Source organism: Lepisosteus oculatus, chromosome 3 (genome assembly GCF_040954835.1).
Source record: "Lepisosteus oculatus isolate fLepOcu1 chromosome 3, fLepOcu1.hap2, whole genome shotgun sequence".
Lineage (NCBI taxonomy): Eukaryota > Metazoa > Chordata > Actinopteri > Semionotiformes > Lepisosteidae > Lepisosteus > Lepisosteus oculatus.
In genome coordinates, this window is record NC_090698.1 from 62,090,126 (window position 1) to 62,104,226 (window position 14,101).

General features: G+C 37.0%; 1 protein-coding gene across 4 annotated transcripts in view; it reads right to left on the reverse strand.

Moving 5' to 3' along the window:
• Positions 1 to 482: 482 nt before the first annotated feature.
• The window catches only part of tut7 (terminal uridylyl transferase 7), a 29,766-nt gene continuing 16,147 nt past the window's right edge, over positions 483 to 14,101 (reverse strand). For 3 of the 4 annotated variants that reach the window (XM_015363156.2, XM_006626616.3, XM_015363164.2), the window contains exons 23-30: positions 11,620 to 11,667; positions 11,439 to 11,530; positions 10,659 to 10,774; positions 9,593 to 9,858; positions 6,801 to 6,874; positions 4,441 to 4,507; positions 3,124 to 3,252; positions 483 to 1,152 (exon numbers count right to left, since the gene is read on the reverse strand). In XM_015363156.2, coding sequence (XP_015218642.2) covers positions 1,088 to 1,152; positions 3,124 to 3,252; positions 4,441 to 4,507; positions 6,801 to 6,874; positions 9,593 to 9,858; positions 10,659 to 10,774; positions 11,439 to 11,530; positions 11,620 to 11,667 — 857 coding nt within the window. In that variant the 3' untranslated portion in view covers positions 483 to 1,087. The remainder of the gene's footprint in view (positions 1,153 to 3,123; positions 3,253 to 4,440; positions 4,508 to 6,800; positions 6,875 to 9,592; positions 9,859 to 10,658; positions 10,775 to 11,438; positions 11,531 to 11,619; positions 11,668 to 14,101) is intronic. The other variant, XM_069187338.1, reaches the window with a different exon arrangement.

A 14,101-nucleotide genomic window follows, 5' to 3' on the forward strand; every position in this document is an offset into this window, starting at 1 on the left:
TTTACTATCAAAGACGTCATTTTCTTAACCTACAAGAACAGTCCTTCAGGAATTAAGATGGCAATGATCACAAATATCAGACTATAGCAATAAAACTTCCCTAGCAGTACAATTTTGTTTTTCTTGATCAATAGAACACAAAAAGCTGGAAAGTGTCACATATTTAGGATGCTAGACTGTGCAATAAGAATAAAATTAAAGGTCTTTTTTGATTGAGTAACCATAGATTTTTTTCTCTTTTTTGATTTAAGGGGAAAAGGGTAAATGTGATATAAAGGTTTTAGGAATACAACTCAGTGTATTCCATTAGTTGTTGATTGATCTTGCTTCCATTCAGAGAAAGAAAGCACTGATAGTACATCCAAAATGTACCAGCTGCAAACATTCAAATTATAATAAATAAAGAATCAAGACGATTATACAGCCTTGTGTATTTCTCATATTATGTAGGGAAGAACTCCAAAAAACTCCAAAAAAGCATCTTATTCTTTTCTTAAGAAATTTTATTTCTGTCACAGGTTTCACAGACAGTAATAAATCTATATAGCAGCAATATCAGCCTGGAGGCAAGCCCCACATTCTTTGTTATAATCACAGCAATACTGGAAAACACCAAGCAAGATAATTCATATTTTATACTTCAACACTGAACTGAAATTCAAATGAATACAAAAAATGCATTGATTTTTGGAGAGGCTAAACTTAAATTTGCATGTTGGTGCCATTATTTCTAAAATACTAAATGCACATTACTACACTTGAGAGATTTCAAAGGAGGACAAGTTAAATTATGCTTCCACAGACATGTCCTTTACAGTGCACAAGAAAATTGCGTTTTAAAAAATGTTACAATAAACAAATTTCAAAGTATATAGATATCATGCACCATGGCTTTTTCTTTAAAACATTAAAACGTTCTCCTTAGAGACTGAATAAAAACAAACATGAAATAGAATCCTTTGGCTCAAGTTTTTAAATGAAAAAAGCTTGCTAATTGCTTACTTCAATATCTAATTAATAATAAAACAAAAAACATCTATACATCAGAAAAGCTAAAGATGGTTTAAAATAAACAGGTATTGTCATTTCAGTCCAGTTGATTCCATTTTTGAGCTGATCTTCCCTGAGTCATATGCTTGCTTGCAAGACTGCCTACAAAAAATATGAACACAATAAATACCACAGCTTTATGCAACACAGTAAAATAAGTACCTAAATAAATTCTGAAAGTTTAAGTAGGAAATGTTTTTTTAACATAAGAAAACATTACCCAAAGCTCCATATAGTAAAATAATACTTACAAAAATAAAATATTTTAACAGTGGCTTGCCACTTCACTTAATTTTTTGTTTTATAGATGCATTTTCTGTTTCAATAATTGCCATGGAAATATTGTAGCGCCCTCGTCAGGTGACGAAGCGGAGGTGCCCCCGGCTAATGCATGCGTCACGGTGCAGGCTTGGAACTGTAGCCGGGAGATAGTCTGAGGGTCCACAGAGAAATCTAGGGCACCCTGCCTACAGTATGTAAATAGTGACTATAAAACCTCATGTAAATAGTAGTTAATTGTTTACTCCTGTTTTGTCCCTTGTCTTGTAACCACCCTAACCCTGCGTAAGTGTCCTATTCACAGCCCTTCTGAGTGTGTTAGCCCAAGGAGTTGATGTGTATGTCTCTGTTGCCTGATTGCCGTCTGATAGAGTGCCGTTAATAAAGAAAATAGACAGAAAGAAAGGTTTCTGAGGTTGGTCTCTGCCTCTGCTAAAATCATTGCAGTGTTTGGTAGTATGTACGTATGCAAACCGTTTTTCTCATCAATGAAGATCAACAAATCAGTTTTACGGTCAAGACTCATCGATCAACATTAATGAGCACCATTGTGATTGGCTACTTCACGTGATATCAGGCCTAATGCTGACATTCTGGTCTCTGCACAATGCTGTCAAAGAAGCAGCCAGAATGAAGAATTTCAGAAATAACCTCACATGATATGGAGTAAATTGAAGAAACTTAACCAACATACCTCGAATAAAAATTTCAGTTTCTATTAATTTTAATATTTGATGCATTTTGTATGGTATGAATGCGGCCCGCCAATTAGCACATTTTATCTAATGTGGTCCCCATATTCATTTGAGTTTGAGACCCCTGTGCTAGACTGTCAGTCCTGAGCTAGGCTCAGTTAAGAGTGATAGTAAGATCGAGGGTCTCCCATTTACTATGCACATTAGTGAACAGTAGACTAGACACAACAGGGTGGAGCAGATGAAGTGCATGGTGCCAAAGAAGAAGAGTGCTGGAGTGTAAATGCAGTTGTGTGGCTACCTCATGCTGAGGGAAGGGAGTGAGAGTGACCATGTTGAAGCAGAGAGGGAATGAAGGTGTTGTTGTCTGTGGCTAGAGAGCAGGCTCTGCTGTGAACAAGCCAAGAGACTCTGTTTGGAAAGATAATAGTCGCTTTTATCAGAGCAGGTTGAAAGTGTGTGAGCCAGAGAGATGGGGCAGTAGAGGGGCCCTACACTCTGGAAATGCAAAGCATGGAGTGACAGAGAGGCCTTATCTGTGGTGGTAGGCATGCAGTAGCGACACCAGTGAGGTGCCACCAATACTCACTGTATGAGTTCTAAGAATTGAGTGAGACAGAGAAGTCTAGGTGAGAGAGATGCACTGGAAGCTGTGGGAATTCTGAGTGAGTTGTGAATAAAGGTTAGATGGACATGGAAGAGGGATGTTCCAGTAGCTGCAAGTGAAGAGCCTGACACCCAAGGATGAGGCAGTGGGACAGGTTGTGAGTTTTTATTGCGAGTGTTGCTAGTCTGGAGTGTGAGGTTGAGGGGCTAGAGACTTTGAGTAAACAGAGTTGCGATAATGAGACCCAGCCTGGTGGCATAAGGGACAAACGTCAGTGGCTAGAGGAAAACACGAAGTCCGAGTACTAACTGGCAGAGAGTGAACAAGCCACAAGTCATTGTGTGGCACCTCAGGGAGCAAAGGGTTCCAACAAAAGGAGGAGCGCAGAGAGAGACAGAGTCCAAGAGAGAACGATACTGGACTCTATGTGAGAAGTGGGATAGGGAAGCTCCTAGACAGAGCACAAGACATAAAGGTGCAGGGAAGACTCACAACGGGAAGTAGCTTCAGTTGCTGGCGTGTCAGCCCGCTGGTAAGGTAAAGGTGGAGATGGAATGGGTCCGGCTAAACAGGAACGACCAAGTGGAGGGTCTTCCACTGTTATTCCCTGAAAGGACCGACCTAATAGGAGCAAATATCAGTGGTATGAGATTTGCCGAGGACTTGGAGTTAGGGATAAGAGTATATCTCAAGTAAGGTCACAGAAAGGTCTGAGACATGAGAGAAAATGAGTGTTGAAATGAAAGAGATAACACGTCACTGAGGGAGAAAACAGAAATACGAGGCTCCGAGCCTGAGAGGCTATGGCTGAGGACTGTAAGAAACTAATTTATACCTCGTCTTTTTTGCCCTGACAAACAAGGGGGCCAAGTAATAGTATGCACTCTACTCTGACGAGTGGTGCAGGTTGGAGAAACCACGCTAAAAGTTAGAGCAAAAAGTTCCTCAACAGAGTGTGAAGGAGTTTCAGCCACTGTGGGCATACCTGTTCAGCACCCAAATGGGTGTCTAAGACACCCAGTGCATTAGAAAACATATGAATGAATACTCATCAAAGTATGAACATCGTGTAAGTTTTACTCAAGCTAAGCATGTTAAATGTAAACATGAAAACTAAACCAATGAGACGCAAACATGCTCCAAGACAAATAGTCCCAATCCACCATCTGTCTCCTTTACTTTCCATCTACTCAATGTCACAGACCATCATAATGTCACAAAAATCATTCTGAATCAGGCAGCATGACCAAATGAAACACAAAAATATAATTTATGAAATAGAGAGCCTGCCAACAGTTAAAGACTACTGCTGTTCCCTATCTGGAATTCTCAACCCACTCTAGAAGCAATTGTGATAGAAGGGTCAGGATATTGTTCTATTGTAACAATACTCACACCTACACACCTATACATCTAGATACACCTGGCCCACTATAACAAAATCGATATGAATAGTAGCCACAAAAGATTCCTAAAGCAAAAAACCCACCTTCTAACACATTCATTTATTACTTTATACGTGGTGTTTGAGAAAACAAACATATTTCTTAGGTTTCTCTGACTTTTTCATAGGATCCAACATATGTTAGAGTTGAAAACCGGTAATATTTTTTGTCCAACTGAGTGTGAGCATTTGTCTCTTGTTGGCTATAAATACAGAAGATGTTCACAGAATAATTAATATTCACAACAGAAAGAGTGAACATAGATATATCATTTTCATAAGAATAATAATACTAATAATACTACTAATTCTACTACTACTACTAATAGTTTGTAAAGTAAACAGCATGAAAAAAATATTCAAACCTGCTTGAGGGCTTAAAAATATTTTTGGCTGCTTCTGCTTTTGTTTTTCTTCCGGCTGATAAGTACCCTGAACATACAAAAGGACAATACAGTGTGTTATTAAAACTGTTGTACACAACACCAATTAGCACATGACATATTAAACATGAATACATTGTAAAACAGAGACAAACTACAGAGAAAAACATCTGCAATCAACAACCAAGAATCTGTATCTGAGTGAGGGCAAAACGAGAACCTCATACAGTATCTACACTTTTGGGGTTTAATTTGGAGTGTCACGTCAAGTATTAAGATAAAAAGTCAAAAGCTCTATAGCAATTTTCTATAAGCCATAATTTGCTGTAGTTTTCCTTGATGGAATTTAAATTACACCCTCCGCCTATGCCTATTCTCAGAATTATTACTTACAGAACTCAAATGTTAATGAATTGGTTGAACATTACATCTAAATGTATAGTGTAACTATAATAATGGTAATTTCATAGCTATATGTTTCATAATCATATGTTTGCATACTTTCATTTCTTTTATTACAAATCTGGTTGGTTTATCCAAAGCTTAATACATGCACCCATTTTTACAACTGGGTATGGTGCTGGAATAATTCACATGAAGTACATTACTAAAGGGTGTAACAGCAATGTCTCACTTGTGATTTGAACCTACAACCTACCAAATAGATTTAAAACCCTGACCGCTACTTCCATTTTGAAGAAACTGCAGTTTCATTGTTCTATCCTGGGGTTGTATAATATAGTAGCCTTCAAATTTTCTAAAACTCTGCACCCCTTAATGACAAAGCATGCCTTAAGTTTGTAGTTTAAGATGAAGTTTTAAGATTAATGAGATTTTTTTTCCTTTATGGAGAGAGCTGCTAGATTCTTCTGTGTATTAGGACCCATGAGGTGAGAGGCACTATATAAACACAAGGAATTCTTTTAGAAACCCATCCTTTTCCATTTTGCTGACTGCAGTGAAACAATTGAGTAAAGTCAATTGTTACAAAGTCTACAAACTAGCATCATACTATCTTTTCTACCAGATTTTTTAAATTAGAAGCACTTTACATGGAGAATCAATCCTGTAAAAAATATTTAAGAGAAAAAGCAAAATGTAGAAAAGAAGAACAAAAGTGTGTAAATTTAGAAAGCTACAGTGTATATACAGTTATATGCAAACGTCTGGGCACCCCTGGCCAAATAACATGTTTTGTTGACTTTCTAAGTGAAAAGAAGTTAACAACCTCTGCAGCTAACAAACAAACTATACATATTTATGCAAAGTTTAATGCACAGTTATTATTTGCTGAATTTAACAGATGTACAAAAGTTTCCAGTTGATCTACTAGTGTTATTTTTTTTGTAAGGTCTCAGAACTTAATTGACATGTTAGGCCTTAAACTAAGTCAGATGATGACAATTCCAGAGCTTCATAAATTCTCTGACTCTTTGAACCTCTCAGGGTGTTGTGCTTACTCTCAACAACCATGGGCTCCTGTAAGCAGCTGACTGAGGATCAGACAATAATCAAGAATAGAAAGACTGCTAGCTGGCTACAAGAAACGTTTGTAGGCTGTGATTTCTGCCAAAAGGGGGTGTTACTAAGTAGTGACTGATAGAGTGCCCAAACGTTTGCTCAGGCCACATTTACTGTTTGATTTTTTTCAATCTGTTAAAGTCAGCAAAAATAGTAACTGTGCATTACTATTTGCAAAAATATGTCTAAGTATGTTTGCTGCAGAGGTTGTGTTAACTTCTTTTCACTTACAAAATCAACAAAACATGTAATTTGGCCACTTTTGCATTTAACTATAATCACAAATTGTCCTTCAAGAAATGGGGTTAAAGAGGCGATTGTGGTTTTATTGATAACGCGATTCACAAAGAGCCAAAAATTCTGTGAATTCACAGCACCAAAAGACATTATGCCCTGTGCATGTTTCCAAGACATAAAAACATTGTCTTTCTAGGATCAATATTTGATGTCTATGTTGCAAATCATTAAATATGCAATTACAACACATCCACCTTATGAGAATAATGACATTTCTTTCTAAATTGAAAATTAATCCTGAGTTTTCCAGATTTGATAAATTAGTAGTTTAGAAATTATGTGCTACTTTTTATTTTGTACATGACATTCATACTGTTCTTTCTGAAGAGTTCTTTCTGGTTTACATATAGCCAGCCAAGCATAACTGCTGCTCTCCCAGCTTCACTACTCTCAATTCTATGTCATGATTGAGGATCTGTTAGAAATGTTAAAAATGTAAGGTTTACATTGGGGGCAATGCTTTTACTAGTTAAAGTACTTCTGTAACATTAGAATGCTGAACTATAACAAAGAAGTGCACTTACTTGTTTTGCTTTCAAGTTCTTTAAATTGCTGGGAGCAGATGGTGAAGAACATAACGCATCACTTCGGTAATTGCCTGAGATAGAAGGCAGACAAGCATTTAGATAAATGACAGCAGTAGATATTTACTAGAAAAGAATTCGAAAACCTTATGAGCTAAATACTTGGAATAGAGTGCCTTGCAAAACTGTTTAGATCCATCCTATGGTGTGTAATTGTGTGACATTTAAAAAATACACTTTTTTTTCCAACTTAATATTTTGATTCAACCATTAGAAACTTTCAGTTCGAGCATTTTGGTCAAGATAAATTATAGTAAATGTTAACAAAAAAAAACTAAAAAGAAAAAACTTAAACCGGTGGATTCTTTAACTATTCAATCCCAGGAACTCCTTTTGGTGCACATTTCCACCATTTTTCTTGGCAGATTTGCTCAAACTCTCTCAAGTTGTTTGGAGATGGACAGCAGTTTTCAGTTTAACTTCTCAATAGAATAAGACTTTGACTGGGCCACTCAAGAACATTCATTGTCTCATTTTAAGCCACTCCCGTATAGTTTAGATCTCATGATTTGCTTGTACCCTACTGAAAGATGAATTTTAGGTCTGAAGGAGGCTTTCCTCTAAGAATTGCCCGAACAATGCTGTAATGACTTGCACTGAGACTAAAAAGTTCAAATTTTGTCTTGTCTGACAAAAAAAAAAATGTGCTACATGTTTCCAGTACCTCTTAGATGATTTGTTGAAAACCCCACATGGGGCCTGAGATTTTTCAGTTCCTTTGTGGAATGACTGGAATATTGCTAACTCATGAACTTTTTTCTCAGGGACTGAACTCTAACTCTTTTTGAAGGCACCACTGGCCTTACAAACCACTGGAGGGATAGCCTGACCTAGGTAGTGTCTGGATGACTTCTGCTTCTTAATGACTGACTTCACCGTACTTAAACAGATGTATTTTCAGGTGCTTTCATACTCTTCTTCTGATTTGTGCCTTTTCTACAACTATTCCTGTTTTGTAAGGTCCTTGGCTGTCATGATTGATCCTTGGCTTAAAAGTCACTAGGATTGAAATCAGGCCTAATACTTACTGTGGCACTTAAGGTAATTTTGTACACTTAACTAATTTAGGTTTTTCTTATGACTTTTACGGTGGTGCTAGAATTTTCCAAATTTCTGCATAAATTTGACCTAACATATGATCAGATCTTCATCTAAGTCATACTAGTTTTTAAAGAGAACCCAACAAAACAAATCACACGAAAGGATTTACTTTTTCATTCATGCATTGATCAAAATAATCCAACATTAAATGTCTGTCGGAAAAAAGTATGTGAACCTCTAGGATTATCAGTTCAGTTAAGGGGAGTCAGGAGTGTCAATCAATGGGATGACAATCAGGTGTGAGATTGGGTGGCCCTGCCCTATTTAAAAAACATAAACTTGAGTCTTCACTACCAAAGTCTGGTCTTTACCCCACGGGTTTGTGAACGCATGCCATGCCTCAATCAAAGGAGATTTTTCTGAGGACCTCAGAAAAAGAGTTGTCGATGCTCATCAGGCTGGAAAAGGTTACAAAACATTTTCTAAAGATTTTGAGCTTCACTAATCCACTGTCAGCAGATAGTGTACAAATAGAGAAAATTCTACACCATTGTTACTCTCCCCAGGAGTGGTCGTCCAACAAAAATCACTCCAAGAGCAAGACGTATAATATTCTTGGAAATCACAAAGAACCCCAAAGTAACGTCTAAGGATCTGCAGGCCTCTCTTGCACTGGCTAATGTCAGCGTTCATGAGTCCACCATCAGGAAAACACTGAACAAGAATAGTGTGCATGGGAGGATAGCAAGGAGGAAGCCACTACTCTTCAAGAAGAGCATTGCTGCCCGTTTAAAGTTTGCAAAAGATCACCTGGATGAGTCAGAAGATTACTGGAAGAATGTTCTTTGGACAGATGAGTCGAAAACGGAACTTTTTGGCTTAAATGAGAAACGTTATGTTTGGCGAAAACCAAACACTGCATTCCAACATAAGAAGCTTAACCCAGTTGTGAAACACGGTGGTATCAGTATCATGGTTTGGGGCCGTTTTAATGCCATGGAACAAGGACAGCTTGCCATCATTGACGGAACTATGAATTCTGGATGGTACAAGCAAATTCAACGGGAGAATGTCAGGGTATCCGTCTGTGAACTGAAGCTCAACAGAAGGTGGGTCTTGCAGCAAGACAACGACCCTTAACACACAAGTCACCAAAGAATGGTTGAAGCAGAATCAAAGTCCACACCTTAATCCAATAGAAATGTTGTGGCAGGACCTGAAGCGGGGAGCTCATGCAAGAAAGCCCCCCAGCATCACTGAGTTGAAGCAATTCTGTAAGGAGGAATGCGCCAACATTCCTCCAAGCCGATGTGCGGGACTGATCACCAGTTACCGTAATCGTTTGGTTGAAGTCATTGCTGCTCAAGGTAGTCCACTGAATGTGTGCAATATGGTGCATATAACAAATATCTACTATTTCAAAGTGTAAGCTTTAAGAAAATGTAAATGCAAGGGTCTGAATACTTTTGCAAGGCAGATTATATTGAGGATTACATGGTATGACTACAAAAACTTCTCTATTTTCACGTACTGAGATAAGTACTAAAAATGTCACCTAAATCAATTGAAAAAGGAACTGAATGACATGAGAATGGAAAATAATGGATGTCAACGGGTGGCATTTTATACTCAAACTTAAAAGAGGAAAAGGATTTTCTAAAATCCCCATTAGGCACAACAAAAGAGTATACCTGCAGAGCCCTTGTATTGAGAACACTCTTTCTTAATGTGTCCTTCAGCGCCACAGATGAAGCAGCGCTTTTCCCTGAACTCTCGCTCCTCCTGCTTCCTCCACTTGTCTGCAGACTGCCGAGGGGTCCATTCCCTGACGGCTTCGTGGTTGTCAGCTCTCGGTCTCTGCCCTAAGCCATCTATATTTCCTGCCTCTATCTCTCCATGATGCCGCTTTTGATACAAAGCATCTTCGTGGCCTCGGTGGTCACGTTTCTGCCTTAATCTGTTGGGAATAATTACTTTATTATTCTTATTTTTGCACACGCACATTTTTTTGTCTGATCCTGAAGAAATAGATCTATTCTATATTTGACATTGTGAGGGGTTATTGAAATTAACAGGTTAGGTCTTAGGTACCTGGGGGGATAAATAGCTCTGCTGTGCCACCTGGTGGTAGATAATTCGCTTTACAAGTGAACAGTAAAGTTAAAAACTGAATGCAGTATACAGTAGATATCCTCGCATTAAATGTAATATTCTACAATGCATTTCTTAAGTTATGTACAATTTGTACTTAGATAGAATCATTTTATTGTATGAATGTATAGGGAAACATCTCCATAAACCATTTGGGAAACATAAACCATAAATTCACTTGGAAACTAAAACTTGTACTGCTTCATTCTAAACTCAATATTAACTGGAGGGTGTTAACCCTGGTGTCCCAGCCAAATGTCCCCCTGGTCCTCCTAATAATCCCCATTTTTCTCCTCTTCACTGATGTGTGGAGAGGGTACTGGCACACTTTGGCTGCTGTTGCATAGTTCAGGTGGATGCTGCCCATTGTTGGTGGTGGACACAAGTCCCCATTACCTGTAAAGCGCTTTGAGTGCAGTGTCCAGACAAGTGTATTATAAGGGTTAGAAATTATTATTATTGCTAGTTAACATTAACCAAAACTATTTCAATTTCCTTGAAGAAGCCTCTCTTGTAAAGCTTTAATTTGTAAAACTACATTTTTCACTGTAAAAAGCATTTCTTTATTGTAAGATATAAGCTGCTATGTTAGGAACCGGTACATACTTTCTGCGCAGTGGACAGTCCTTCATAAAGTGTCCAATTTTCCCACAGATTCGACAGCATCTGTCATTTGGTGCCAGCTCACCCTCTGTCATCACTTCGGGGTCAAAGAAGTACTCCTGAAAACAAACATTGAATATGCTGTGACTCAGGGAGAAGAAACGGAGCAAATCAATGGGTTGAGCAAATTGCTGGGTGAGTAAGGGCCTTTCAAAAATGTTCAAAAATGATAAAAATGAGGGTCGAAGATACTGCATAGACAGGGCCAAAAACAGAGACAGCCATTCCAAAGAATGAGTCTTAATGGAAAGAAGTGTTCCATTACACAACTGAAAAAGCAAAAACCCATCATTACAAAACATCATTCTTACGAGATTCACAGCAAAAAAAAAATATATATACACAATTGCACTTCTTTGCAATGGAGTTTATGATATGTACTGAACTGCTTTTATTTACAGGCTCTAAAACCATTCTTACTGGAGCACTGCTTTCTTTCAGGTTTTGCTTGTATCCAAACACTTTCACTTTCAATGTTGTTTTATCAAATAGCAAATTTTGATGTCCTTTGCCACAGCAGAGTACATTGTAAAACTGAGCTGAATACAAGCTTTGTCCTGAGTAAATTAATCTCGCTATAATGTCACGTCTATGTAACTCAGGGGTTTAGGTCACCAAGTTGGAAAAAGATTCCAATGATTCATACAGTATGACATCATGGAATGGATACTTTTGTGTCAGAAAAAAAATCAAACGAATAGTGTTTTGAAAAGAAAGGTCTACCATTTTAGTAGAGTATTCACTGGGAAACACTTTAACAGGTGACCCAAAGACTCTCCTTCCATTGATGAATGCCTTCATGATGAAATTAGTCACTGAAACAGAAAACAGAAAATAAAGTATTTCTGGCCCCCCAAAAAAACACCAGTAAAGCTAAATCAAAATGTTTATATGCAAGACTTACTTCTTCTTGACAATCCAGCACCAAGGTTATGGTGCAGGTCAAATGGATCTGTAATAAGTACACACAAAACAACATAATAATATTATTTTTAAACACTTAAAACACCTCTGTACTATTCCACTTGAAGAAACAAAAGGTTCCATGATAGTAAAATAATGTATTTAATTTGTTTCACAACTAAAATGTACCATAGAAAATCTCTGCACCTTTTTATGGCTGTAATTTGTGTTCCATTGATTACCGTCTTCCAACTGGACAATCAATGCTATGTAGTTAATAGGGGATTTACTTTAAAAAGTGGTCATTCTTAAATAAAATGCCCTTTTCCAAAACTGTTTCCAATTTTTTTTTTCTTAAATCGGGAACTGCATCCCAATTGGATCAGTTTTTAAATCTCAGTAGAAAAATCAATTGATGGTATCACAAACTTTTACAAATTTCAAATTAAGTATAAAATCAGAAATTTTATGAAAGTAATATATGGTTGCCATGTTGTCGCAAACCTGCTGACCACTCACCACAAGATCACCAGATGAAAGTTTTCAATTGTAAACCTGTACATGCCACAAAACATGCTTATTTTATATGCCATTTCAGCAGCAGGTTAGAAAAAAAATGGAAATGTAAAACAGATTCACAGCAGATACTTTAAAACTGCCACATTATATGTTTCTGACTAATTTGAAGTCATTTGCATAATGTTTTTACTGTTTTCGTGTTTTGTTGCTTTGTTCTGAATCTCAAACAATGACGGCAGTATGGTGCTATGCACACATTGAAACTTTGTTTCTTTTCTGGTGTAAATTGGAAGTTGTACACGTTACCGCGGTAGTTTCATTGTGTTTCGAAATATACTCATTGCTGATTCAGTATAATCCTAAAATGTAAAAATAGCAGTCCCCCTTTTAAAGAAAAAGAAAGCACAACTAATAAGCCCATGTTAGTGCTAAAGAAGACTTAAAGTGCACCTAAAAAGAAAAGAGACAACACTTGGGCTGTTCTTCACACCTGAATCTATTTCAATCTGCTGTGAATCGATTTTAACAAAAGAGACACAATGTTTCACTTGTGGAGCCTTCATCAGGTTTCTTTTCAGCATGGAATAAACCTTTACCTGTTCCTTTGCAGCCTACACATACTAATGCAGCTACCTACTTGAACTTCTTAAAGTGCACCTGTAACCTTTTTCATTAACCTTAAGAATGAGCAATTTTACTGCCCAAGAGAAAATCAACGAGCTTTTTATTGTATACTTTATAGTGTGATCCATGTTTCATCCAGTTAGCAAATAGTCTTGTTATGCAGGAATGGGCATTGTTTTTGCCTTTATGAAACAGTTTCAATAGGTTATCAAGATTCTTTAGGTAAACTGTCAACTGCATTGAAAAAAAAAAACATTGCAAAGACATTACTTCAACTATAATGAAATGCTCAAACTCTACATTGCATAGACCTATGCAGAAATAGCTGCTTGACCTACATCAGAGAAATGTACTGTACATGAAAGCTATGGTAGAGATAACCTTGAGAACTTGTATACCATAGCATCAAAATAAACTAATCATTACTGAAAAAAAATTACAAAATAGGAAAATGTCTCAGGAAAATGGCCTAACGTTTGCAGTACGTGCTTTGACATTTTATTGAGCAGACAAGTTCAATACAGGTGGGATCTACTGTACTGTAGGCTGGTGTGATGTGTCCATCCTTGGAAGTAATATGAGCAATGCATCTGCGATACATGCTTTGCTGGCTACAGATTTTGTCTTGGGGGGATGTGGTTTTCACTCATTTCTTAAAGCCTGGATAAGCTGTGTTTTACAGGATTCTTTTTTCAAGCATTTATAAAGACAACATATGTTGAAAACAGAATTCATGTTCCATTTTTTAAATGTTCTGCTTCTCTACAGGTGTAGGTAGACTAGAATAATTAAGGATGTTTTAATCAATTGTAATACACTTGTCATAATCCTGTCATACCCAAAGGACAGTTTGATAAGTAGTTGGAACTAGAAAAACAATTGAAGCTGTTGTCATTTCCAGACATTGAAACATAAAATAATAGAGCCACTAATTTCTTTAAAAAAAGACAGAACATAGACTCAAAATGTTTATACAAATACAAATATTCAGATTGAAGCAACACTTTTTGTAAATCAGTAATTGTATCAAAACACTGAATGTTTATGAACCTGTTGATTGGGAAAATTCTACTGACTGGAATTGGTTTCCTTTGGTATGCATCAAGATATTTTCTTGGTCTACTGTGCTTTCATGTTAACAAGATAATTCAGTGTGAAATCCCTCTTTTTTACTATAAAAGTCAAGTTTTAAACCAAATCACAATAGAAAATGTAAACGGCTTATACCTCTGAGATCAGATCAGTTCAGTTTTTGATAGAAACAATTAAATTTGTTGCAACTGGTTAGGAAATTCTCAACAAGTAAGGGAATTACTATGCAGGCTCATAGCAGGCTTGTA